Below are 24,851 nucleotides of genomic sequence, written 5' to 3'. Positions count from 1 at the left end.
GCCTGATTCACTCAGTCTCTTCTGAACAGTTGATGTTGAGATGTGTTGAACTCTGTGAATAATTTAATTCTAATGAACGTATCTTCTGCAGCAGAGGTAACTCTGGGTCTTCACTATTATTCTACAATGCAGAAAATAGTACAAATGAAGAAAAACCCTGGAATGAGTAGGTGTGTCCAAACTTTTTTTCCAAACTTTTGACTGGTACTGTAGGTAATGGGGGGGGGAGAACAGAGAATAGAAGTAATTATCTTTGCTTTGAACACAGTGACAATGGGAGCGCCCGTACCCTGTAGAAACCACTGTCGATACCATGTAGAAAGCACTGCAAACGCATGGCTAATTTCACACCGGGGAGAGTGGACAGCACCAGGCATCGGTGGAGTGGTCATGTGATTGACTACAAAGACACATTAACCTTCCTGGATAGCAAGAGAGGCGAGAGAGAGAGAGGCAACAGAGATATTGGATTTCAGAGAGTCGGACAGGGGGTGAAAGCCCAGCGGCGCACTCCGAGGGACAATATTCCCAGTGTCAGCACCCTGCGAATATGATTGCCTGGCATCGGAAGTGCCCGACGCCTCTACTGGCATTTGAGTCTCAGCAGGATACCCCCGCCCCCCCCATAAAAAAATGGTGGTCACAGAATGACTGCACATCAAAACCCACAACATAAATGAACGTTCCACTTGTGCTGGTGAAATTGGAAAGATGTGGAGCTAAGGGTGGAGGTGGGTGGTTGAGTGCAGACAAAGAAAGCGCTGAAGGCAGCAACATGTGTGAAGGGAAAGTGAAGAAGCAACATCATGATGAAATCAACTTAGTGATTGGGGACAGGGGGAAAGCTCGGCGCACTTCCCCAGACACTTCTAAATGACCCCCCGCGGAGCGCAAAACACTCCTGAAATGTGCAATTATCTCCTAAACAGCGCAAGGCTCCTCCTGCGCAGATGATAGAGGGAAGTGGAGGGAAAAACTACTGTGGAGTTACTAAAGCATTCGTGATTGATCAGGCCCATTAATTGAAATAGGGGTTGTATATAGCTATACCTGTGTGGAAGATCTGAGGATGAATGCCGCGGTTTGATGTGGTGAGCAGTATAGGACCTACACAACTACAGATCCCTCACCGCCTAGTGAGTTGCTCTCTTTTTATCTTGACAGCCTGGAAAGGAGTCATAGTGCCACCTCCCTCATCAAAATGATAGAATATCTTTGCAAAGAGCTGTGAGAAAACTGTAATAAGCCTGTGTGTAGCTGGTGTAGAGGAGTCAGGCGCAGGACAGCAGATATGAGTAATAAACGTCATTTACTCAAAGAATCAATAATACAATGCAATAATCTAGCCCACAATAACGGACCGTATTACATATAAACAATCACTCACAAACAAACATGGGGGAACAGAGGGTTAAATAATGAACAAGTAATTGGGGGAATGAAACCAGGTGTGTAAGACAAGGACAAAACAAATGGAAAATGAAAAGTGGACCGGCGATGGCTAGAAGCCCGGTGACGTCGACCGCCGAACGCCGCCCGAACAAGGAGAGGGACCGACTTCGGTGGAAGTCGTGACAAAAACTGATAATTTAAGATATTGTTTCACATAAGACAGGCACGTAAGTGACATGTGTATATATATATATATATATATATATATATATATATATATATATATATATATATATATTTCCATTTGTTTTGTCCTTGTCTTACACATCCAATTACTCGTGTATATATATATATATATTCTTGCTTTATGGCTTTTTCCATTTATTTTTTGCTCTTTGTGGATTCCACCGCACAACAGGAGTTCTTGAGGGAATCCTAACAGTTAACTCACAATGTTTCTATCTAGATACTTTTCCACTGCCCCTAAAAGACAGAGTAGTTTCTAACAGCAGACCACTGTGAACTGTCATTCCACAGAGAACCACATGCCTGGGCAACATGACAACGTCCACAGAAATTATATGTTGAAACTACTATAAATTGAAGCTCTGCATTGACAAAACAATAAACAAGGAAACGGAAGTTGTAGAAATTGCAATGGCCTTGGGGAAGTGGATGTGGATGTAGAGCAATAGCATGACAATCATCCCCCTTTACCTGTGCCGTAATACCATTTCTAATTAAATCACTATGTAATTCAAATCAGATATGTGCATTATGTATGCCTCGCTCCAGGGCTCCTGTAGATATGGCTACCGCTGAGGTTAACATATGGTGTCATAAAAAGAAATGGGCATCTCTCTTAAAATGTGCTCAGTCACTGAGGACATTTGGATCTTTGGGTCCTTTTTACTGCCTCTGGAAAAAAAGGCTGCAATGAAGTCAGCGACGTGATAGTTTTAACCTAGCTAACCCACTCTTTTCTGAGTGTGTAGAAGTTATAGTGGAATGTACAAGAAATGTTAATATGAAAGATTGCCTCTTAATTAAGCATGGTTCATTGTCAATTGTAAAGTTTCAAAACAGGCCTGTCTGTCACAACTTTTTGTGTGCTCTACTGTTCATGATAATCTGGTAAAAGAAAAGAAAATCAGTTTAGCCAATTTAATGCTGGAAATTATTTGAATGGGAACAGAAAACAAACGGGGAGAGTTAAATAAATAAATTGTGTTAACTACAAAAACAACACATTGCAATATCAAAATCCATGCCTCTTGGGCCCATGCAAAGATTATTTTCTAATTTCCAAAACCTATTTCTCCTTAACAAGTACCAGTGCAAAAAATGGGCTTGTCTGTAGCCTAGGGGGGGTGCAGGACAGTTTATAATAACATTTGGAATCTGGAGAGTCAAGTCCCACAGCACAGACGACCCTGGCTGAGTTCTTCAAACCCTGTTTCACTCCATCACCATGGTAATACAATTTATTTCACGGACCGAGAGGTGAAGTTTTGATAACTTTATTTCTTACTTCCTGGAGTTTGATAGTTTGGTAAAAATCAAATGTCAAGTTTCCATTACGTCCCAGAGCGGAGCTGGGAAAGGAAGGTCCGCTTGACCCAAAAAGTCAGTGCTGTGACTATCTTGTCCTCTCTGTGCTTGTAGGAGAGCTTAGTCATACGCTGCACTGGATATTTTCAAAAACTCCATCATAGAACACCAAGAACACGGCCATTCTAAAGCTAGCCGACATGAATATTATGGCTTTCTGTCTTGGTTATAACACATTTGGCCATAAGATTTAAGGCTTTGGGAAACATATTTCCTAACAAATATGCCACTGAAATATGAGAAAACACAATATACTTTTGAACCCCTTTGAAGACATCGTGTTTTATAAAGCCATATATCAACTTTCTCGGACCGGCGTCGAGTTTGATTTAGCTGTAGAGGACACATTCTCTCCCCTCGCTGTAATAAAGCATCTCTGGCAGACTGGGCTGGCACCTACGTGTCTTCCCAAACTCACTCCAGAAACATCTGTCAGCACAGTGTTGACTCTTTATTACATGAATACACTTCCCATAACCAAGCTTCAGCTCTCAGCTTGAGGAGACACTCTCTTTACATCCAAAAGACTAAGAGCTCTTCACTGACTGTCAACCTGGCTGTAATAAGCCATCATCCACTCCACATTGTGGTAGATCATGTTTTAGTGGATTTACATTTAAGTAATTTGTCATTGTAAATTACAAATAACTACTATTTCAGCTTTGGTGACATGTTTTATTTTTTTTATTTTACCTTTATTTAACTAGGCAAGAAGAACATTAAGAACATGTCACTAAAATGGCTCACTCTCAGTTGGTTATTCAGTAACATAACAATAACTAAGGCTTATTTTTATTTAAGGTTGGTCAATATGACTGGCTATCGGGAATATAGCTGCTGTTTTCGAAAATGGAGTATATTTATCATTTTAGACATGCCTTTTTTCCAAACGTCAAGAAACCTCCTACGGTTTTTGGAAGCCAGCTTTTGGGATTCAGCAAAGACCTTCGACAAAGCTGTTATTCCAAAGAAATTTACACCAAAGCTTCGCTAACAAACAAACTACAGACATGTCAAAATGTATTGGAGGTCATGTACATTTCAAAGTGTAACTTTTCTGAAAACCATCTTCCACAGTCAGTCACTTGGTAGGTGTTTAATTGTTTCTCACTCAATCATTTTGTTATCTTCGGTCAATCAAGGCTGATGAACTGCCTCCACTTCAAAGCTACCATTAAACCCATTACCAGCGCTATGCGTTACCTTCTGTAGTGCATGGCTACAGGCATTAAGCCGGGGTAAAGCTGGTGAGACCGAGAGACACATAGACACCCTGGCAGTAGCTGTGAGATCACTACAGTACAATGCTCCATCTTGACTCTCCAACCCTGACCCAGAGAAGGAGAAAACTCCTAGCGTCAGCAGCAATTCACAGATGCCTGCACACAAAAGCCCCCAAATTGCCCCAGAGAAAATGTTACAGTCATGCTATGAAGATTTTCCAACATAATGAAAAGTTGGTGCCAAGTTCAATTTTGGTCTGAATCTGTCTGGAGGATCTGAGAGTCGAGCAAATTTTATATGGAACTCACTGCTGGGATTTGAAGGGAGTCAGACTTATACTAAAGGCTTAGCACGAGGAACTCCAAAGCTGGGCCCTTGAAAGTGTGAAGCAGTGTGTTCCCTGTGTAGGATCTAAGAACGCTCTTACTTCCTCTTTAAGGTATTGGTGGAGCATCGGGACAGGTAGAGGGGTAGCTCAGAGGGGGAGAGCTCCAACCATGTTGTTTGAGAAGAAAATTATCCCCACGAAGAAGTGAACTTAGTAGTGGGAAGCGGAGCCTGAAAAATATTAATGTACATGACAAAAGCCTGTTGAGTTTGTGCATGAGTGGGTGTGAAAAAAAGTTTAGAAATACATATTTGCTTTTGTGATATTCAATTCCTGCACTTCTGCTGCCAGCCCTGTTGCACTTCTCTCACACTGCAACACCATTAAAAAAAATAACTGAATATGACACCACCACACTTTAACTCCCTATACATAAATGAGAAAATAAGAGGCTTTGATTATCTGTGAGTTGGCATCTCACATCAAGTCAGTGGATTAGAAGTTAATGAATTACCACACGTTGGAAAGTGGTGAGAGCCGGCGTCGTGACAGGTCTAAATTAAGAAGTGAATATCCAAATGAAAGAATTAAAAAGGGCTTAGAAAGAAGTGTGAGATGAATAATTGGTCAAGGCGTAATTGTTTTACAAAAGAGGGGAGTGGGGGGAGAGAAAATGGCAGCTTGAGGAAACTGGAAGCATGGAGACGGATGGGGCTTGCGGGTGCTTCGGGCAATGCCATCTGCGAGGGAATGTTGGAGGGCTGCTTGCCACACATCTGTTTTGGACTGACTGGGAGACGAGGGGGGATGAAGGAACTGCAGCACCAGCCCTGCAGCCACCTGGGCCGGCAAACAGGTGCACAGCCCAGCCAATTAAACTATTACACAAACACAGGCCACCGGGAGGACATTAACTGGCTGTGGCGCATTACAGAGCAACACAAGTCTCTCAAAAGACTAACACTACTACAGAACTAGAAGCTTTCACTTTTTCTGCTGAGTTAAGGAGAGGTAATTGGGGAGGGAGGTGCCTGGCGATCCACAAACAGCACTGTTTTAATGAATTTCTAAGTCCCACTTATTGGTCTTTCGTTTCTTGATGGAAAGGTATAGCAAGCATTCTTTAAACATACAGACGAAAGAAAACAAAGCATTCCAAATAGTTTTGTATAGCCGAGTTTAGTGTTGGTCTATAATTGCTTATGGAAACGTGGTGGTTAGGGGGCATTTTGTATTGGTCAAATAGGTATACTGTATTGACCTTTCTCCCTGTGTTATCGCATGCCACAATATATATTTCTCACATGGTCTCTGAAAATACAGGTAACTTCCAAAATTAAGAAAACACCTAAATAAAGTGTCTTAATAGGGCATTTGGCCACCACGTTGTAACGCCCTGGCCATAGAGAGGGGTTTTTGTTCTTTATTTTGGTTAGGCCAGGGTGTTACATTGGGTGGGCGTTCTATGTTCATTTTTCTATGTTTTTGTATTTCTTTGTTTTGGGCCGTGTGTGGCTCCCAATCAGGCACAGCTGTAGTTCATTGTTGCTGATTGGGAGTCACACATAAGGAGCCTGTTTTTCCTTTGGGTTTTGTGGGGGATTGTTTCTGTTTAGTGTCTTGCACCTGACAGTACTGTTTGGCTGTCGGTTTTCTTGTTTTGTTGTATAGTGTTCTTACGTTTATTAAAGCTCAAGATGAACACTAACTCCGCTGCACCTTGGTCTACTTCCACAGACAGCCGTTACAGAATCCCCCACCAACAACGACCAAGCAGCGGAGGAAGGAGAAGCACCAGGAGAGGGGAAATATGGACTCATGGACTTTAGAGGAGATGGAGAGGTGCGTTCAGGATTCCTGGAGATGGGAGGAATTGCTCGACGGAGGTGGACCGTGGGCTCAGGCTGGGGAGTATCGCCGCCTCGATCTCCCACTGCGGGCGGCGATACTCCCCAGCCTGAGCCCACGGTCCACCTCCGTCGAGCAATTCCTCCCATCTCCAGGAATCCTGAACGCACCTCTCCAGCTGAGAGGCGCTGGTACGAAGCGAGGGAGCACAACAGACACGAGAGGCAGCCCCCCCCAAAAAAAAATTGGGGGGGGGGCACACGGGGAGTGTGGTAGAGCCAGGATTAAATTCTGGGCCAACTCCCCGTGCTTACTGGAGGCAGCGCAATACTGGTCAGGCACCGTGTTATGCGGTTAAGCGCACGGTGTCTCCAGGGTCGCCCGCCAGCCGGGCGCAGCCAGGGTTGCCCGCCAGCCGGGCGCAGCCAGGGACGCCCACCAGCCGGGCACAGCCAGGGTCGCCCGCCAGCCGGGCGCAGTCAGAGTCGCCCACCAGTCCTCCGGCGCGGCCAGGAGGGCCGCCGAGAGTGGAGCGGAGGCCACGTCCCGCACCTGAGCTGCCAGTCCGGAGCCGCCAGAGCCGCCGCCAGTCCGGAGCCGCCCACCAGTCCGGAACCGCCAGAGCCGCCCGCCTGTCCGGAACCGCCCGCCTGTCCGGAGCCGCCCGCCTGTCCGGAGTCGCCAGAGCCGCCCGCCTGTCAGGAGCCGCCAGAGCCACCCACCTGTCCGGAGCAGCCAGAGCCGCCCGCCAGCCTGGTGAGTCATGTGCCTGCGCCCAGGGCCAGGCCTCCTTCATGTCTCCCCAGCCTGGTGAGTGCTGTGCCTGCGCCCAGGGCCAGGCCTCCTTCATGTCTCCCCAGCCTGGTGAATCCTGGGCCAGAACCGCCGGAGCCACCCACCTGTCCGGAGCAGCCAGAGCCGCCCGCCAGCCTGGTGAGTCATGTGCCTGCGCCCAGGGCCAGGCCTCCTTCATGTCTCCCCAGCCTGGTGAGTGCTGTGCCTGCGCCCAGGCCCAGGCCTCCTTCATGTCTCCCCAGCCTGGTGAATCCTGGGCCAGAACCGCCGGAGCCGCCAGGGTCGCCAGCTGGGCGCAGCCAGGGTCGCCCGCCAGCCGGGCGCAGCCAGGGTCGCCCGCCAGCCGGGCGCAGCCAGGGTCGCCCGCCAGCCGGGCGCAGCCAGGGTCGCCCGCCAGCCGGGCGCAGCCAGGGTCGCCCGCCAGCCGGGCGCAGCCAGGGTCGCCCGCCAGCCGGGCGCAGTCAGGATCGCCCACCAGTCCTCCGGCGCGGCCAGGGGCACCACCTAAGTGGGCGACGCCGAGGGTGGAGCGGAGGCCACGGCCCGCACCTGAGCCGCCGCCGTGCTCAAACATAGGCATACAGTTTGTCTTCTATGGTCAATGAGAGAAGGAGAATTGAGCCCCTTGGCAAAACTACAGGATGATTTGCATTTCCTCTGCATGCAAAGTTCCTCCTTATACCAAGTTAGTGCCAAAGAAGGAGCCAGAGTTGATGCTCAGGTCACTTAAACAACTCCTTAGAGCAGCCACACAAGTCTTTGACAGTGTAGTACTGCAGGGTGATAACTTTGACGTAGGATATTTCTTCCAAGATCATAGGCATCTACTTTTGTTTAAGTGAAATTAATTATTAAACTACCATGAAAGAGCACTTGCAGTAAAGCTTGTCCTTATGTAGTCCACAGGTGGTAATTAAAAAATAAAGTGAATTAAGCAGCTGTGTTTTGCATGGCTGTTCCCAACACAGACTATTGCAGAGAAAAGGTTACATTAACATGCAATCAGAACACAGGTCGGCAAGTTTGCATTTCCTGTGTGCTGTGATCCGTGACAATTAAGTGCATTCATATTAATTGTGAGTAACCTTAGCTATGCTCCAAGAACATCTCCTCCCACCCTCAATTCCCTTTTAGTATAACACTGAAACTTGTGAAGAGGAGCAGAGTAGCAAGAGCAGGCTTCCAACAGCACTGTGTTTCTCCCAGCTCTCCCCTGTCTCACCCCAGGGTGCCTTACTCCTGGCTAGACCTGGCCTTCCGTGGGCGCCCATGATTGCTGCCGCAGAGCGCCGCTCCCTCGCTCAGTGGTCACAAGTTCAGTGGTTTGAAAACACCCAGAGGGCGGACTTGGCCTCCCTCGGTCCCCTTGGCACCAACTGGCCTTTCGCCGTGTGAGGAGTGATGCGATTTTCATAGCTAGTGGTGCAGAACATTACAGCTCGGCAAGGCGCACAGGGAGCGTTACGTGGGCTTTTCAAGCAAAAGTGATTTATGCTCATTTCCCATGATTAATGGGCAGGTAGACGTAGCTAGCGAAGTTGGTGGGTAAACAGCACAAAGGCAGATCTGGGAACAGTTATTGTGTGATCAGATAAAGCCGAACAATAAAAGGGTGTCTTTAGCTTAATGAAGGCAAGAACTTGGGAGGTTACCTTGAGGCTGTGTATATCCCTCCTTGGTGTTTTGTTCAAAGAAGCAGAAAAGCAACGTTTTGCTGTTTCTTGTTTTTTCAGATTCAGCGGCCTCATTTATCAATCAAGTGTATGGACAAATCTGTGCGTAAACCAACCATGTGTGGGATCATTTCCACGCAAAGTGTGAGATTTATCAATATGAACATTTGCTTGAGAGAGTGTGCGTAAATTCACAGCCATGATCATGCGTACCCATCAGTGCCAAGTGGTAGAATAAGAGAACTGCTTGTCAGGCGTAGAATTGGGAAAATATATGTTCAAAATGTGTGAAATTGTTAGAGTAATAATTTATTTAAATTTAAATGCGATTTTATTGTATTTCCATTGTGAATTCATGCAACATACCTTGACAGGCTATATCATAATATTTGACCACATCAGTACATTTGTTACAATAATAATCCATATAAAGTACAGTAATTTGTAAAATTAGAGGCACGTGTGAAAGTGTGACTTTTTTTGCAGAAAGTGGCTCATCACATATCGTTTCCCAAAACCAATTTTAGGATTTAAGACTTTAGAAAGGCAAACAAATGCCATTCCGGTGCGCATCCAAGTGCTATCCACCCTTGGGTTTTTGGCAACAGGAGTTTGCCGATCAGCCTCTCACATCCCCAGTTGAGCCAATGTTTAGGATGCAATCATCAGCAAAACGAACTGCAACATACAATTTCTGTACACCATCGCACAACAGGTTGAAGTCAAGAGGAGTTGCCATGATGCCATCAATGATTTTCCCAAATTCAAACGGAGCAATAGACAGCACACACATGGCCATAAAAGCACCATCCCAAAACTAGTTCAACTATGTGAACAGAAAAGGCTTCCACTCTTAATGTGTAGGTGACAGGGAATGTGATGCGCAAAAGACGCTGCTGAATGTTTTTATTTTCACTGGTCAAGCCAGAACTGAGTGAGCCAAATTAAACATTTTGGTTGTACTCAATCTCTGACACTAGCGCCTCTATTTCCATCTCTGAAAAGTTTAGCTATGTTTGGTTGTGCCGTTGTATTTCAAGGTATGGCGTTGTATATTACCCACAGACTTTAAAGGGATGATTTTGACAATATATTGTTAATTAGGGGCGTTTTGAAATACAAATAGCCAAGGTCATGCACGAGCACTGAGGCCAATTGGTATTTAGCAATGTTATCTCCTACTGGTGTGCATATGACATTTGTTTTAGTTGTTTTTGATAAATAACCCTTTTCTATGCGTACAAACATTCTAAATTCAGTTTGTAAGTAGTATTTTAGAATAGTTTCAATGCATTATTGATAAATGAGGCCCCTGGTTTCTAGCAACACAATTAATCTGCCACAGTGAGAGAGCGAGATGGGCGGGATCTTTGGGGGTAAAAATCTATTAATTGCTTTGGAGTGCAGAGCACATCGTGTTGTCCTGTGAGTTAGCACGATCTTTCTAGTGAGACCACACCGAAGCCTATTCGTTTTTCAAGCTGTTAGGATGCTAAGATAATGCCTCCGCTGTATCTACTGGATCAAATAAATGGCCCGCTGGGCCACTGCCGGGTCATTGCCAAGAACTGGGAGTCAGACATAAAAGAAGATCTGCCACTCATCTGATGACCACTTTATATGCACTGTTCATTGATTCACATTAAGCAATCTCTCCAACAGTGGGGCTTGGTGAATAATTGAGAGTGTTCTGCTATCATTGAGGATTCCTCTGTGCTGTTGGGACCAAATTACATTTGAAGAACCCCATCTACAAGAACGGAAGATGAGAACTTTGTGGTTGGAAAAAGGCTCCCCAAATGCAGTCGCCATGGCCTAATTATGGTTGAGTGAAGGGCCAATCAAAGCTTGCTAGAAACGGGCACAGGACTGAGAGAAACGGGGAATTATTTTAAAGTAGTGCATTACTATGATCAAAACGGATAAAAAATAGGGGGATGTGGGCAGCTAAACCCACTCTTGGTGATGGGAGAAAGGGAGAGATATTAAAATCAAACTGGTTGATCTTAGGGTGAGGGCCACCTTGCGATTTAAGGTCTCAGATACAGAGAATGGCTGGCTTGGCTGATGTGGAAAAGTGGACTTCCTATCTATAAGAGCCTAATGGATAGAGTGGTGATTTAATGGCAGACTATGGGCTTCCGCTCATTTAGTGGGCTACACCATTGGCTATGCTCGTTTTAACGGGCTATGCTTGTTTAACCAAGCCCATCGTTCCATGTGGGCCTAAAAGATCTCCTGACATATATCCAATTAGCGATGGAAGGTATCCAGCAGATGCCAACTTGGTCTGATTTCTTAGGCAGAGAATCCAATTCTGATCGTTTTTCCACTATCACTATCAGCACTGAAAAATATCTGATGGGTAAAGATCTGATTGTCTTTTGACCAATCACAATTTGTGGAAAAAATATCAGAATTGGGTTCTCTATGTGAATGCAGCCTAAGAAATCAGACCAAGTTGGCATCTGCTGGATACCTTCCATCGCTAATTGGATATATGTCAGGAGATCTTTTAGGCCCACACGGAACGATGGGCTTGGTTAAACAAGCATAGCCCATTAAAACGAGCATAGCCAATGGTGTAGCCCACTAAATGAGCGGAAGTCTCTTCCTGCCAGTGTAAATGCAGCCATAGAAGATGCAAATTCGGTTTTTGGAGATAACTAAATTGAGAATTTAGTGAACATCAAGAACAGGTTGGCTAGAATGAAAGTTTATTTGGGGGCACTTTGCACTGCGGAACCCTTATGTTCCACCAAAGAATCAAGAGGATTAAGTAAGCAAGAGAGTAAGGACACTTACCTGACAGGGTTACTGGTGAGAGAGACGCGAAGGGACTCTAGGCAGATGAGCAGCTTGTCCTCAGTGATACCGGAACGCAGCTCGTGGACATACTCCTGTGACGACAATGTACACTCATGCTTGCTGTTCCTCAGTCCTCCCTGGAGAGAAAATGCACAACAGAAGAATTTCATTATTATAGTCCTGAAACAGTAGTCATATTAATCTGTTAAAAAGTGACCACAAAATATTTGGCAATCCTGACACAGGAAAAACTACGAAAAAGTATTATAAAGTACTAGATCAAAGATTTTAAAAAGTGAAAAATATAAACACATAGAAAGCCATTTATATAATCTAGCCTAGGGGTGGATACATACAGTTCAAGTCAGAAGTTGACATACACTTAGGTTGGAGTCATTAAAACTCGTTTTTCAACCTCTCCACAAATTTCTTGTTAACAAACTGTAGTTTTGGCAAGTCGGTTAGGACATCTACTTTGTGTATGACTGTCACGACTTCCGCCGAAGTCGGTCCCTCTCCTTGTTCGGGCGGTGTTCGGAGGTTGACGTCACCGACCTTCTAGCCATCAATGATCCATTTTTCATTTTCCATTGGTTTTGTCTTGTCTTCCTTCACACCTGGTTCCAATCCCATCAATTACATGTTGTGTATTTAACCCTCTGTTTCCCCTCATGTCCTTGTCGGAGATTGTTTATTGTAAGTGTTTGTGTACGTCTGTACTGGTGTGCGTCGGGTTATGTTTACCCATTGATTTTTATTATTATGTTTTCTGGTGGGTTTTTTGTAATAAACTGCGCCGTTGGAAACACAGTTATTTCTCTCCTGCGTCTGACTTCTCTGCCGCCAGTTAAACACCCCTTACAGAATCTCCGACCTCACGATGGAGTCAGCAGGAGACGGTACCCCGGCCATAGGAGTGGAGGAGCGCGTCCAGGAGCATGCAGCAATACTACACCATCTTGGCATCACCATGGACCGCGTTGTCCAGACAATGGACCACTGGGAGTTCTTCCAGCGCCTCCACCAGCACAGCCGGGGTCTCCCCTGAGCGCCCCTTTCCCGCCTGAACCCAATGGAATTTGTCTCTCCTTGCCCCAGGAGTACGACGGGAGGGCTGGGAACTGCCAGGGGTTCTTGTTACAATTAGACCTATAAGTGGCCACCGTCCACCCAGCTCCATCAGGTCGTGAGAGGGTGTCCGCCCTCGTCTCGTGCCTCACCGGGAAAGCCCTGGAGTGGACCAACGCCATGTGGAGAGAGGGTGATGCGGTGTTGGACCAGTTTGAGGAGTTCACCCGCCATTTCCGGGTGTTCTTTGACCACCCGCCCGAGGGTAGAGCGGTGGGTGAACGCCTCTACCATCTGAGGCAGGAGACGATGAGTGTCCAGGAGTTTGCCCTGGAGTTTAGGACCCTGGCTGCCGGCGCGGGATGGAACAACAGGGCCCTGATTGACCATTACCATTGCAGTCTGCGCAAGGATATCCGTCAAGAGCTGGCCTGCAGAGACACCACCCTCACGTTTAACCAGCTGGTGGACCTGTCCATCCGGCTGGACAACTTGCTGGCTACTCGCGGACGTCCAGATCGAGGTCTGGTGGTTCCATCCTCCCGCACCCCCTCTCCGATACCCATGGAGCTGGGAGGGGTGGTGCACAGGGAGACCGGAGGGGGTTCCCGCTCGTGCACCATCTGTGGCCGCAGACGTCACACTGCCGGTCGGTGCCGGGTTGGTTCCTCTGGGAATCGAGGCAGCAAGCAGGGAGCTCTGGAGTCACCCCAGGTGAGCTGGCACCATTCTCACCCAGAGCCCTCTGTTGCACATATGTTTGTGTCTGTCACTTTTCCTGAGTTTTCCCCGCATTCCCAGCATAAGGCGCTCGTAGATTCAGGCGCGGCTGGGAATTTCATTGATAGAGCGTTAGCTCATAGTTTAGCGACCCCCATTGTTCCCATGGATGTGCCCTTCCCTGTTCACGCCTTAGATAGTCAACCATTAGGGTCAGGGTTTATTAGGGAGGTCACCGCGCCTTTGGGCATGGTGACGCAGGGGGGTCATACGGAGAGAATTAGTCTCTTGCTCATTGACTCTCCCGCGTTTCCCGTGGTGCTGGGCCTACCCTGGTTAGCTTGTCATAACCCCACTGTTTCTTGGCCACAGAGGGCTCTCACGGGGTGGTCACGAGAGTGTTCAGGTAGGTGTTTAAGGGTTTCCGTTGGTGCTACAAAGGTGGAGAGTCCAGAACAGGTCTCCACCGTGCGCATCCCCCCTGAATATGCCGATTTGGCTCTCGCCTTCTCCAAAAAGAAGGTGACTCAATTACCACCTCATCGACGGGGCGATTGTAGGATAGGCCTCCTGGTAGACGCTGCACTTCCCAGGAGTGACGTGTATCCCCTCTCACAGCCGGAGACGGAGGCTATGGGAACATATGTCTCCGAATCCCTGCATCAGGGGTACATTCCGTCCTCCACTTCACCCTCCTACTTGAGTTTATTTTTTGTGAAGAAGGAGGGGGGTCTGCACCAGTGCATTGACTATCGGGGTCTGAATCAGATCACTGTGAGGTATAGTTACCCGCTACCGCTCATAGCCACAGCGAGTCAATGCACGGGGCGCGCTTCTTCACTAAACTAGATCTCAGGAGCGCTTACAACCTGGTGCGTATCCGAGGAGACGAGTGGAAGACGGCTTTCAATACCACCTCTGGGCACTATGAGTATCTCGTCATGCCGTACGGGTTGATGAATGCGCCATCAGTCTTCCAAGCCTTTGTAGACGAGATTTTCAGGGACCTGCACGGGCAGGGTGTAGTGGTGTATATTTATGACATTTTCATATACTCCGCTACACGCGCTGAGCATGTGTACCTGGTGCGCAGAGTGCTTGGTAGCCTGTTGGAGCATTACCTGTACGTCAAGGCTGAAAAATGTCTGTTCTTCCAACAGTCCGTCTCCTTCCTAGGGTATCGCATTTCCACTTCAGGGGTGGAGATGGAGAGTGACCGCATTGCAGCCGTGCGCATTTGGCCGACTCCCACCACGGTAAAGGAGGTGCAGCGGTTCTTAGGGTTTGCCAACTACTACTGGAGGTTTATCCGGGATTTTGGTCAGGTGGCGGCGCCCATTACCTCACTGCTGAAGGGGGGCCCGGTGCACTTGCAGTGGTCAGCTGAGGCGGACAGGGCTTTTAGTCACCTGAGGGCTCTGTTTACCTCGGCTCCCTTGTTGGCCCATCCGGACCCCTCTTTGGCGTTCATAGTGGAGGTGGACGCGTCCGAGGCCTGGATAGGAGCGGTGCTCTCTCAGCGCTCGGGTACGCCACCGAAGCTCCGCCCCTGTGCCTTCTTCTCGAAGAAGCTCAGCCCGGTGGAGCAAAACTATGATGTGGGGGACGGGAGCTGTTGGCTGTTGTCAAGGCCTTGAAGGCGTGGAGACATTGGCTTGAGGGGGCTAAACACCCTTTTCTCATCTGGACTGACCACCGCAATCTGGAGTACATCCGGGCGGCGAGGAGACTGAACACTCGCCAGGAAAGGTGGGCCATGTTTTTCACCCGTTTTGTATTTACCCTTTCCTACAGACCAGGCTCTCAGAATGTTAAGGCAGACGCATTGTCCCGGCTGTATGACACAGAGGAGCGGCCCATGGATCCCACTCCCATACTCCCGGCCTCTTGCCTGGTGGCACCGGTGGTGTGGGAGCTGGACGCGGACATTGAGTAGACATTGCGTACGGAGCCCGCTCCCCTTCAGTTTCCGGCTGGGCGTCTGTACGCACCGTCTGCTGTCCGCGATCGGCTAATCTATTGGGCCCATACGTCACCCTCCTCTGGTCAACCTGGTATCGATCGGACGGTGCGCTGTCTTAGTGGAAAGTACTGGTGGCCCACTTTAGCTAAGGACGTGAGGGTTTATGTTACCTCCTGCTCGGTGTGCGCCCAGTGCAAGGCTCCTAGACACCTGCCCAGAGGTAAGTTACAACCCTTACCCGTAACACCACGAGCCTGGTCGTTGTGGATCGGTTCTCGAAGTCCTGTCGTCTCCTCCCTTTGCCCGGTCTCCCTACGGCCCTACAGACTGCGGAGGCTCTATTTACATACGTCTTCCGAGGATATAGTGTCTGATCGGGGTCCCCAGTTCACGTCGAGGGTCTATAGGCGTTCATGGAACGTCTGGGGGTCTCGGTCAGCCTTACCTCAGGTTTTCACCCCAAGACTAACGGGCAGGAGGAGAGAGTTAACCAGGATGTGGGTAGGTTTCTGAGGTCTTATTGCCAGGACCGGCCGGGGGAGTGGGCAGCGTTCGTGCCCTGGGCAGAGATGGCCCAGAACTCGCTCTGCCACTCCTCCACTAACCTTTCTCCCTTCCAGTGTGTATTGGGGTATCAGCCGGTTCTGGCTCCTTGGCATCAGAGTCAGACCGAGGCTCCTGCGGTGGACGACTGGTTCCGGCGGGCGGAGGAGACATGGGACGCAGCCCATGTCCATATTCAGCGCGCCGTACTGCGCCAGAAAGTTGGCACAGACCGTCACCGCAGTGAGGCCCCAGTTTTCGCACCGAAACCTGCCCCTCCGCCTGCCCTGTCGGAAGCTGGGTCTGCGGTTTGTGGGGCCATTTAAAGTACTGAGGAGAGTGAACGAGGTATGTTACAGGTTACAGCTTCCCCCCGATTACCGCATTAACCCCTTGTTCCATGTGTCTCTCCTCAGGCCGGTGGTGGCTGGCCCGTTCCAGGAGTCTGAGGTGCGGGAGGTTCCTCCGCCCCCTCTGGACATCGAGGGGGCCCCGGCGTACTCTGTTCCTTCCATACTGGATTTGAGACGTCGGGCGAGGGGCCTTCAGTACCTCATGGACTGGGAGGGGTATGGTCCGGAGGAGAGATGCTGGGTTCCGGTGGAGGACATGTTGGATCCTTCTATGCTATGAGATTTCCACCATCTCCATCCGGATCGCCCTGCGCCTCGCCCTCCGGGTCGTCCCCGAGGTCGGTAAATTAGCCTATCAGCAGCTTTTAAAGCCATGACATCCTTTTCTGGAATTTTCCAAGCTGTTTAAAGGCACAGTCAACTTAGTGTATATAAACTTCTGACCCACTAGAATTGTGATACAGTGAATTATAAGTTAAATAATCTGTCTGTAAGCAATTGTTGGAAAAATTACTTGTGTCATGCACAAAGTAGGTGTCCTAACCGACTTGCCAAAACTATTTGTGGAGAGGTTGAAAAACAAGTTTAAATGACTCCAACCTAAGTGTATGTAAACTTCTGACTTCAACTGTACATACATACATACATACATACATACATACATACATACATACATACATACATACATACATACATACATACATACATACATACATACATACATATATATTATTAAGGGTGTTTAAAAAAACACTCCAGGCCACTCTCGAACATTTAAAACTAGATAGAAAGTATGTCGAAATTATAATGGACCTAAACGTTTTCAAATAACTGTCACGTCCTGACCAGTATAAGGGGTTATTGTAGTTTGGTCAGGATGTGGCAGGGGGTATTTGTTTTATGTGGTTTGGGGTTTAATGGGATATGTATTTATGTAAGAGTGGTGTTTGATTTATGTGTTCCCGGGGTTTTTGGGTAATGTTCTTGTTTTGTATTTCTATGTTTTTCTATGTTGTGTATTTCTTTGTTGGCCTGGTATGGCTCTCAATCAGGAACAGCTGTACATCGTTGTTGCTGATTGAGAGTCATACTTAAGTAGCCCTGTTTTCACCTGTCCCTTTGTGGGAAGTTGTTGTTGTACTACTGTGTGTTTAGCCTGCAATCCTGTTCGTTCGATCGTTTTCTTGTTTTGTTTGTTACGTGTTCAATAAAGTTACTATGAGCACTCAACCCGCTGCACCTTGGTCCACTACGTATGACGACCGTTACAATAACTTCCCTTTTTCTGGCCCGTAAATTGATTTTGATGAAGAAATTGGTTCCTCAAAAAATCTCTGCGGCCCTCCATTGAATTTTGAAATCCTGATGTGGCCTTCAAGCAAAAATAATTGCCCACCCCTGATCTAGCCACTGATATTGATAACTGCATAACAAAAATCAAAGCCTTGAACTGGGAGCCTTCAGTTGGGGGAATTGTAGGTGCAATTATGCTGAAGCCCAGATGATCTCTTCTGACAGGAGGAAGGGGATCATGGCCATGGGATTCCCAGGTATCACACCTCCTCACAGCACACATCAGGAGCAGTATGTCAAAGCACTGTGGACTCCAGTAGGTGAGAATGATTACCAGTACTAGATACTGCGTGTTTCCCTGCCTTTACCCCTGCCCAACTCCGACGTCAAAATAGCTCCAGCACCTCTGTCAAATACAGCAAAAAATAAAAAATGAATTGCAACAACACAAGTAAGACATTTTCTTTCTGGATCACAGTGATTTGATCGATAATTTAAATAGCAAATGACGTAATGTCATTTACAATCTCCCAAGGGTGCTACTGTGAAGAGGAGTCAAAACTCTGCCTTCCATCACCGTATTCAGAGATTTCTGTGGGGATGGGAATGGCTCCAGATATATTCTCTCACTTTGACTTCCCTCAATCAGCTAAAGCTGAACTGACACGGGGGTCTATCCCACAGAGAGCTTTTCAATGAGGATAGCTGCCAACCCTCCCGACTAACATGCTGAACACAAGAGGCCATGCTTCCTCTAAATAGATTCCAGTGTAGAACCTCCAAAAGAGAGGCTTTGTAACATGCTGCACACTGATGCCTTCACAAAGACCCTACCTGCTGCTGGCAGAGATAGACCGACAGTCTCATCTCCCATGAACATACCACTACCCAATACTGGCGGTTGGATTGGGCTACACTGTTGTACAGCTATTGCAAAATACCTGATGAGTTGATGCCTCGTTTCTAAAACAACATGGCTGTGGTCAAAGATGGGGGCTCCCGAGTGACGCAGAGGTCTAAGGCACTGCATCTCAGTGCTAGAGGCGTCATTACAGACCCTGGTTCGATTCCAGGCTGTATCACAACCGGCTGTGATTGGGAGTCCCATAGGGCGGCGCACAATTGGCCCAACGTCGTCCAGGTTAGGAGAGGGTTTGGCCAGGGTAGTCTGTCATTGTAAATAAGACTTGCCTAGTTAAATAAAGGTCACAAAAAAAAATATATATTTTTATAAAGATGAATGTGTGAAGGGGGACAGCCAGGACTAGTGACTGAATTGTGTAGGGATAATTAAAAAACAAAATCACTGAGTCTATCAAGTATAGTACAGGGCCTGTACAAACAGTCTCCCTTCTCTTTCTGTTAAGACCAACGGTGTTATAAAAACTATTGATTGTGTATACATGGGTTGTTTCCTCAGATCATTATCAGGTAATAGTTCAAGGACTTGCAGTGTTCAGAACCTTTAGATCATTAGATAATTGTATCTTACCTGAAAAAGTCACACCAAATTGTTGTTTTATTAAATTGCTATATTTTTGGGGTGAAAAATCAAAGTTTATACTGATAGATGTAGCCAATTTAATAGCTTACTGTATCATTATAGAATATGCATAAAAAGCATCCTCCAATTGCAACATCTGTCTATGCCCACACATATTCTCAAAGAAATTGCCACCCTAAAATCTCATTAGAAATGAAAAGGTGTTTTTGGTTTAACAGTAATGTTTTAGGTCTATGTTATGATAATATATTTTGTTATTTAATCATTATTTTATCTTGCAAGACATTTATTCAGCTTTGATCTAACTTTACTGATCGAGCACCATGGTGAGAAGTGATGATCTTCTATTTGTAATAATAATAATAATAATAATAATAATAATAAGTGATGAGTATGACTATTGGGCAATAGATCTTGATGAGATGTCATTTTCAGTGATTGGAGAGCCCTTCGTGGTGCTGAAAGGGCAGCGGCCAGGATCGCACAATAATGTTAAAGAAGTTCATCCAAATTGTGGTGCGGAAGGATAGCTCTGTCATTCGGCCAGTTCAGGAACAAACAACAATTTGCAGTAGGCCAATAGCCTAACAGCCATAGGTATAGGTATTTTGTAGGCTATAGCCTAATGTAAATATAAATACATATAGCTTAATATTATTGTTTGCGAGGAGAGCTTTATTGCGGGTAGGCATTTCATTGCATTGTTTTGCTTACGCGCTGTATCATCAAAAACTTTGTTTTGATTAGCTTGAACACATTACTACAGAATAAAAGAAAACAGAGAGGTGTACTATCAATTCATAGAATGTGTTTGCATATATTAAATATGCTATCAAATCAATTGACCAAGTAGTGAATATACAGTGCCTTCAAAAAGTGTTCATACCCCTTTGCTTTTTCCACATGTTGTTGTGTTACAGCCTGAATTTAAAATTGATTCAATTTAGATTTTTTGCCACTGGCCTAAACACAATACCCCATAATGTCAAAGTGGAATCAGGACTTCCTCCCATCTATTCAGATCAATATTTGTTTTACCTGCCAAGACGACTGGAAAACATTGTGTACACTCCCACTAGAATCTAAACCTAGTCAAGACAAAGAAATTGTGAGTTCTCTCAATTCATTTTCTGTTCTACTACTCTTTCACATTTATCATGTGAAAAAATCTGCAATGTAAAACAATATATACTAAATTGAATGACTATTCTTGTAAATAACATTGTCAGACTATCTTACATAATGTGGTATTGTTGAGGGTGTTCTTTCAGATAGACCTGAGAAAAAAGTTGGGACAAAAACATGGAATTTGCACGAGATGGGTTATTAACCTAACCCAGTTACAGGTAGAACTGAATTAATGGAGGAGCAGGGAAAAAAGTGGGTGAAGAAACAGTATAAAAAAAGTATCTTAAATGTATTCATTCCAGAACTTTTTTCGTTTCCCACCAAGCATGCTGCACCAATAGGGAGTTTGGGTGTAATAAGTGACTTCTTTCATCTGGAGGGAAAATTGGTCTGGTAAACAGTCTTCCGCATGGCAGAGTCAAAGAGAAAGAGTCAGTCTGGTCTATGTGAAAGATGAGGGAAGGACAGCAAGCTAATGACATTGTTGAGAAGGGAAAAAAAAGCTCAGAGTGGTATTCTTGTTATTGTGAAAGTATACGTTTGGTCAGTAGTGCACAAAAAACATCTAATCAAGTAAAAAAGTGGCATTGCTATGAATAATTGGAAGGTTTTCCTTCTATGAATCCATGTACAGCATGCAATATATTATAATATTGTCCAGATCCCACATCCAATATTGTCCATTCATTAGATTTTTTAATTGGAGAATAGATTTGGTTGCATCACTACCTCCACAGACATTCTACCTGCCTTAAACACGATCAACTTTACTGGGAGGTGAGCAGAGCTGATTCAATAAAAGTAAAGATTTTATGAGAGCTCAAATTATCTGCACTTAAACACATACATTATTTCCCATGGCCCTTTCTAACCTTCTATTTCATCCTGTAAAATCTAAATTCTCTCTCTCTCTGTAACGGCTGTCGTCTGAAGAAGTGGACCAAGGTGCAGCGGAGTTAGTGTTCATTATCAGAATTTAATATAAACAACATGAACACTATACAAAACAAGAAACGAGTAAACCGACAGCAACCAGTCCTGTCTGGTACAAAACACTGACAGAAACAATTACCCACAAACCCAAAGGAAAAACATGCTCCTTATGTGTGACTCCCAATCAGCAGCAACGAGCTTCAGCTGTGCCTGATTGGGAGCCACACACACACGGCCCAAAACAAAGAAATACAAAAACATAGAAAAAGGAACATAGAACGCCCACCCAATGTAACACCCTGGCCTAACCAAAATAAAGAACAAAAACCCCTCTCTATGGCCAGGGCGTTACACTCTCTCTCTCTCTCTCTCATATTATGTCTATATACAGTGTTGTAATGATGTACAAATATTTAAAGTACAAATGGGAAAATAAATAAACATAAATATAGGTTGTATTTGCAATGGTGTTTGTTCTTCACTTGTTGCCCTTTTCTTGTGGCAACAGGTCACAAATCTTGCTGCTGTGATGGCACACTGTGGTATTTCACCCAATAGATATGGGAGTTTATCAAAATTGGATTTGTTTTTTAATTCTTTGTGGGTCTGTGTAATCTGAGGGAAAGATGTGTTTCTAATATGGTCATACATTTGGCAGGAGGTTAGGAAGTGCAGCTCAGTTTTCACCTCATGTTGTGGGCAGTGTGCACATAGCCTGTCTTCTCTTGAGAGCCAGGTCTGCCTTTCTCAATAGCAAGCCTATGCTCACTGAGTATGTACATAGTCAAAGCTTTCCTTAAGTCTGGGTCAGTCACAGTGGTCAGGTATTCTGCCACTGTGTACTCTCTGTTTAGGGCCAAATAGCATTCTAGTTTGCTCAGTTTTTTTTGTAAATTCTTTCCAATGTGTCAAGTAATTATCTTTTTGTTTTCTCATGACTTGGTTGGGTTTAATTGTGTTGCTATCCTGGGGCTCTGTGGGGTCTGTTTGTGTTTGTGAACAGAGCCCCAGGACTAGCTTGCTTAGGGGACTCTTCTCCAGGTTCCTTCCTCTGTAGTTGATTGCTTTGTTATGGAAGGTTTGGAAATCGCTTCCTTTTAGGTGGTTGTAGAATTTAGCTACTCTTTTCTGGATTTTGATAATTAGCGGGTATCGACCTAATTCTTTTCTGCATGCATTATTTGGTGTTTCACATTGTACAAGGTGGACATTTTTGCAGAATGTGGTGTTTGTCCCATTTTGTTGGTGAGAAGACTTTGCCTTTGTTTTGGTTTGTTTATTTGTCAATTAGAGTAGATAACTCTTCATGTTGTTTTTTGTCTAGAGTTTTCCAATTTTCCCAGATGTGGATAGATTCTATGGATTCTGTCTGTCCCATTGTGGTGTTGAGGTTGTGGTCCAGGTCTGAGGTGGACTGTTTTGCTGGCTTCTCTGGGTAATATCCTGCTCTCTGTCACACCTCAGTTTTCTCACCTCCTACTTCAGTGCCATGTGTCCCTCTAAGTTCAACTCTTTCTGGGACCTCTTCCCAGGACTTTTGTCACTCTTTCTCCCCCATGCTCAGGTCTTTCTAGTCCTTTTTTTAATTGATCTCAAGTTCCCATTTACAACTCAGTTAGTTTGCTACACATCTGTTGTCAACCCTCAATTTACACCACAACAGTTTTTTTTTCTCTCCTTCTTTACCTGTAACCTCTTACTTTCTCTAAAGTCCAATACACCTGGACCTCTGCTCAAAGCAAACTCAAAAGCCTCTGTATGTTTCACACATTGTGATTCACAGAAAGAATGTGTAACAACTTGCCAATGGTTGTTGTTTAATACTTATACAATCTCTCTGGATAAGTTATATTCAGTGTATTGAAAAGATTATGTCATGTTTTTTCCGCAAGCGCTTTGGAACAAGCAGAGTCACTCTATACAAATCCAATCAGAATAAAGGCTAGTACTTCACATATTTACATATTCCCCATTTTTATTAGGCCACTGAGTCATGCTTTTGAATAGAACATGTGATGTGTGTGTCTACAAATAATTATGATGCATGTATTGTAGTCAAGAATTATGACAAGTATTCTAATTGAGAATAATGACGTGTATTCTAGTTGATAATTAGGTGTGTATTCGCGTCGTACGTGCAGTATGCATGTGTGACACCTATGTGATGTCAAACCCATGTTTTTCTTTAGAAGAGACTATATCTGCCAATACATTTGTTTACATCACATCTTATGGAGGGAAAAATGCGCAAATCATTTCTTGATATATTTTTTTCCACTCAGCAACTCCCATAAGGCTGACCACTCTGCACAGAAAGTTTATGACTCTGGTTTCACTATCCGTTGACCTTAACCTCTTGGAAACTAAAGACACAGGCCATAATAGGCTGCTTAATGACCCTGGCCCAAATCAATCTGTTGGGATGATATCAACATTACTACCACCACGTCACATCAATCATGAGGGCATCCAGCGAGACCAACCAGGCTACTGAGTAATTGAGTTTCCCCTTCAGGCACGAGGAACATAGACAAATTGACAAAAAGAGACCACCGAGAGGGAGGGAGGGTGGGAAAGAAGGGTTGAGAGGGAGAAGGAGAGAGAGACAACAAACACCATTGTAAATACAACCCATATTTATGTTTATTTATTTCCCCTTTTGTACTTTAACTATATTTGCAGGTCGTTACAACACTGTACATAGCCATAATATGACATTTCAAATGTCTCTTTTCGTTTGGAACGTTTGTGAGTGTAATGTTTACTGTTAATTTTTTATTGTTTATTTCACTTTTGTTTATTATCTATTTCACTTGCTTTGGCAATGTAAACATATGTTTCCCATGCCAATATAACTGTTTGAATTGAATTGAGATGGAGAAAACAGAGGTAGATACAGAGAAAGTCAGGAAGAGAGAGTGAGAGAAAATGAGAGAGTTGGAGAGGCGGAGAAGCATGACAACATGATTTCTAGAGGACAGACACAGGCCCTTTGGACCACAGATGAGAGAGCCTCATCTCCTGCTTTTATTGAATCCCGTATTCATCGATAACAGTATTTCCTGCCAAAGAAAATAGTACTGGGGAGCAATTCAATGTCATTTTGGGGATAAAGGGGACATGGCAGGTCTCTCTCTCCCTCCCTCCATCCATCTCTACCTCTCTACAGTATTGCTATTCATCTCTCTTGTTCTCCTCACCCAGGGTGAGGTGCCTGAAACCGGGGCAAATGGAGAGGGAGAGCAGGCCACGGCAGGCTGCACCGCCACATGTCATCTTCACCTGTAATGAGACAATAACAAGCTGGCAGCCTCCACCGCCGCCCGGTCCCCCCACTCAACAAGAGTGATAGATACATTATTCAAGCTCTTTGTCAGCTCAATGAGAAGCAACGTGCCAGGCATTGGGTCTGGAACTGTGCATCGGGAGATGCCTCTCTGTCTCTGTCCTTGGCTCTTTTACTGCCTCTCTCTCTCTCCCTCTCTCTCTCTCTCTCTCTCTGCTTCTCTCTCTCTCTCTCTCTCTCTCTGCTTCTCTCTCTCTCTCTCTCTCTCTGCCTCTCTCTCTCTCTCTGCTTCTCTCTCTCTCTCTCCTCTCTCTCTCTCTCTCTCTCTCTCTCTCCTCGCTTCTCTCTCTCTCTCTCTCTCCTCGCATCCTCTCTCTCTCT

The 24,851-nt window shown here is 45.6% G+C and overlaps 1 protein-coding gene across 1 annotated transcript in view; it reads right to left on the bottom strand.

Annotated features, from left to right (window-relative positions):
- LOC115205051 (protein diaphanous homolog 2) overlaps positions 1 to 24,851 on the bottom strand; it is a 675,845-nt gene that overhangs the window by 491,938 nt on the left and 159,056 nt on the right. The window contains exon 7 of the mRNA XM_029770617.1: positions 11,677 to 11,816. Within this exon, the coding sequence (XP_029626477.1) occupies positions 11,677 to 11,816 (140 nt within the window). The remainder of the gene's footprint in view (positions 1 to 11,676; positions 11,817 to 24,851) is intronic.

The sequence above is a fragment of the Salmo trutta genome, chromosome 13 (genome assembly GCF_901001165.1).
Source record: "Salmo trutta chromosome 13, fSalTru1.1, whole genome shotgun sequence".
NCBI classification, from domain to species: domain Eukaryota; kingdom Metazoa; phylum Chordata; class Actinopteri; order Salmoniformes; family Salmonidae; genus Salmo; species Salmo trutta.
Note: the sequence above shows the minus strand (reverse complement) of the source record. Positions and strands in the feature narration are given on the sequence as shown.